Below are 1763 nucleotides of genomic sequence, written 5' to 3'. Positions count from 1 at the left end.
GACAGAAGAGGCTGTTGGATCCCCTGGAACTGGAGTTACGGACAGTTGTTAGCTGCCATGTGGGTGTTGGGATTCGAAACTGAGTCTTCTGCAAGAACAACTACTGTTCTTAACCGCTGAGCCATCTCTCCAGCCCCCCCCCCCCAACCCAAATTGCAATTTTTTAAAGCCGGGTGTCTCCCTATGTAGCCCAGGCTGGTCCTTAACTCTTGAGCTCTAAGTGATCTGCTGGGCGCAAGTCATCGCGCCAGGCTCGCACTTACTACTTTTGACACGTACTCCATTTATTTCCCATGCTGGTTAGCAGACTTCCTCAAAGACATGCAAGTTGAGGGAGGATAGAGAGTTAATTTCACTCTTGCATTCGCAGGCCCAGAACCCGCAAACCCCAGGCGCACTAGCAGCCTCCAGGCTCCGCCCCCGAGCAGCCCGGCTCCGCCCACCACGCCGAGTCCTTCCCGACAGCGCCTCCGAGTGCGCGACCCTCGCAGGTTCCGTGGCTGACCGGGCTGCGCTCACCGTCCGGGTCCTTCTCGCGGTAGCACTGGTAGTGGCACTCCACCTCCATGTTCTCCAGGAAGGATTTCACCTGCTCCTCATCCTGGAAGTCCACCAGGCCGGCCATGGCTCCGACGCCAGCCCGGCGGTCACGTGAGCCAGCGAGGACGGGGCTACAGGCGGCGTGACGTCAGTGCTAAGCGGGCGGGCCTGACGGGGCTTCCCGGCAGCCCTCGGGGCCCTACGGTCGCGCGGTCCATTCTTCCGCCGAGGTCGTTCAGTGTTTCTGCAGCGGCTTTTCTGTGGTGCCTGTGTTCCCGTAATGACTTCGCCTCGCTGTCGGAACCGTCCACTCGTCCTTCAGCTATTAGTTCCGTATCCCCAAGATGCTAGACGACGGCCCCTCCTTTCCCCCAGCCGCACAGTGCTGGCCTGCGCCATTCCATCCCAGCCCGGCCAAAGCAGCTCTTCGGGAAACCAGTGTTATTCAGGCCGCAAGCGTTGTAAGGACCTTTTTTGTGCCAGGTGTTGGACAAGCCTCTGAGCATACATAAACTAGCGCAACTGGAAGCCGGACTTAGTTCTGTGTTCCTTCCAAACTCATAAGAACCAACGTGAATGACCCAGGGTGTGAGTGAGGCCGCGAGTGATGATGGGGGCACAGCAGCAGTAGAAATTATAGTAACATAGTAAAAATAGCCAGCGCTTAGTGCTGAACATTGAATAGGGATCTACGAGATTTATACCAGTTATTGGCTCAGTTTTACACTGGGATGGTAGAGAGGTTAAGTAACGTGTCCAAAGCCATACAGTAAGTGAAAGAGGATGTATAACTGGAGAAGTGACTCGGTGACGGAGAGCTTGTCTAGCATTTGGCATGGGGGAAGTTCAAGCCCAGTACCATACAAAAAGAAATGTGTCGAGAAAATGTGGGAGAGGAGCTGCACTGTTTTGTCTTGTTCTGCCTAGAACCATTACCTTCACAAACCTGAGACAGAAAGCTTTTCCAAAGAGAGCTATTTTTTTCTTCATTTAAGTCTTAAATTTTATGGGCCAGGGTGGTGCACGCTTTAATCCGAGCATTCGTGAGGCAGAGGCAGGCACTTCGCTGTGAGTACAAGGCCAGCCTGGTCTACATAGTAAGTTCCAGGCCAGCCGGGACTACAGGGAGACCGTCTTCAAAAAAAAAAAAAATCTTTTTAAATTTACTATATTTATTTTGGTACTGAGGATCAAGCTTAGGGCCTCAAGCATAGTAGAAAAAT

At 53.1% G+C, this 1763-nt stretch overlaps 1 protein-coding gene across 2 annotated transcripts in view; it reads right to left on the bottom strand.

Moving 5' to 3' along the window:
* The window catches only part of LOC103730245 (cytochrome c oxidase assembly factor 7), a 38545-nt gene extending 37224 nt beyond the window's left edge, over nt 1–1321 (bottom strand). Inside the window, exon 1 of one of the 2 annotated variants that reach the window (XM_008828426.3) lies at nt 520–1321. In XM_008828426.3, coding sequence (XP_008826648.1) covers nt 520–625 — 106 coding nt within the window. In that variant the 5' untranslated portion in view covers nt 626–1321. Of the gene's footprint in view, nt 1–279; nt 417–519 lie in introns of those variants that run through there. The other variant, XM_029561264.1, reaches the window with a different exon arrangement.
* Between the last annotated feature and the right edge of the window lie 442 nt (nt 1322–1763).

This window comes from Nannospalax galili, unplaced genomic scaffold, assembly GCF_000622305.1.
Source record: "Nannospalax galili isolate Female #2095 unplaced genomic scaffold, S.galili_v1.0 scaffold713, whole genome shotgun sequence".
NCBI lineage: Eukaryota > Metazoa > Chordata > Mammalia > Rodentia > Spalacidae > Nannospalax > Nannospalax galili.
The sequence above is the reverse complement of the archived record's forward strand: the minus strand, read 5'-3'. Positions and strand labels throughout refer to the sequence as shown.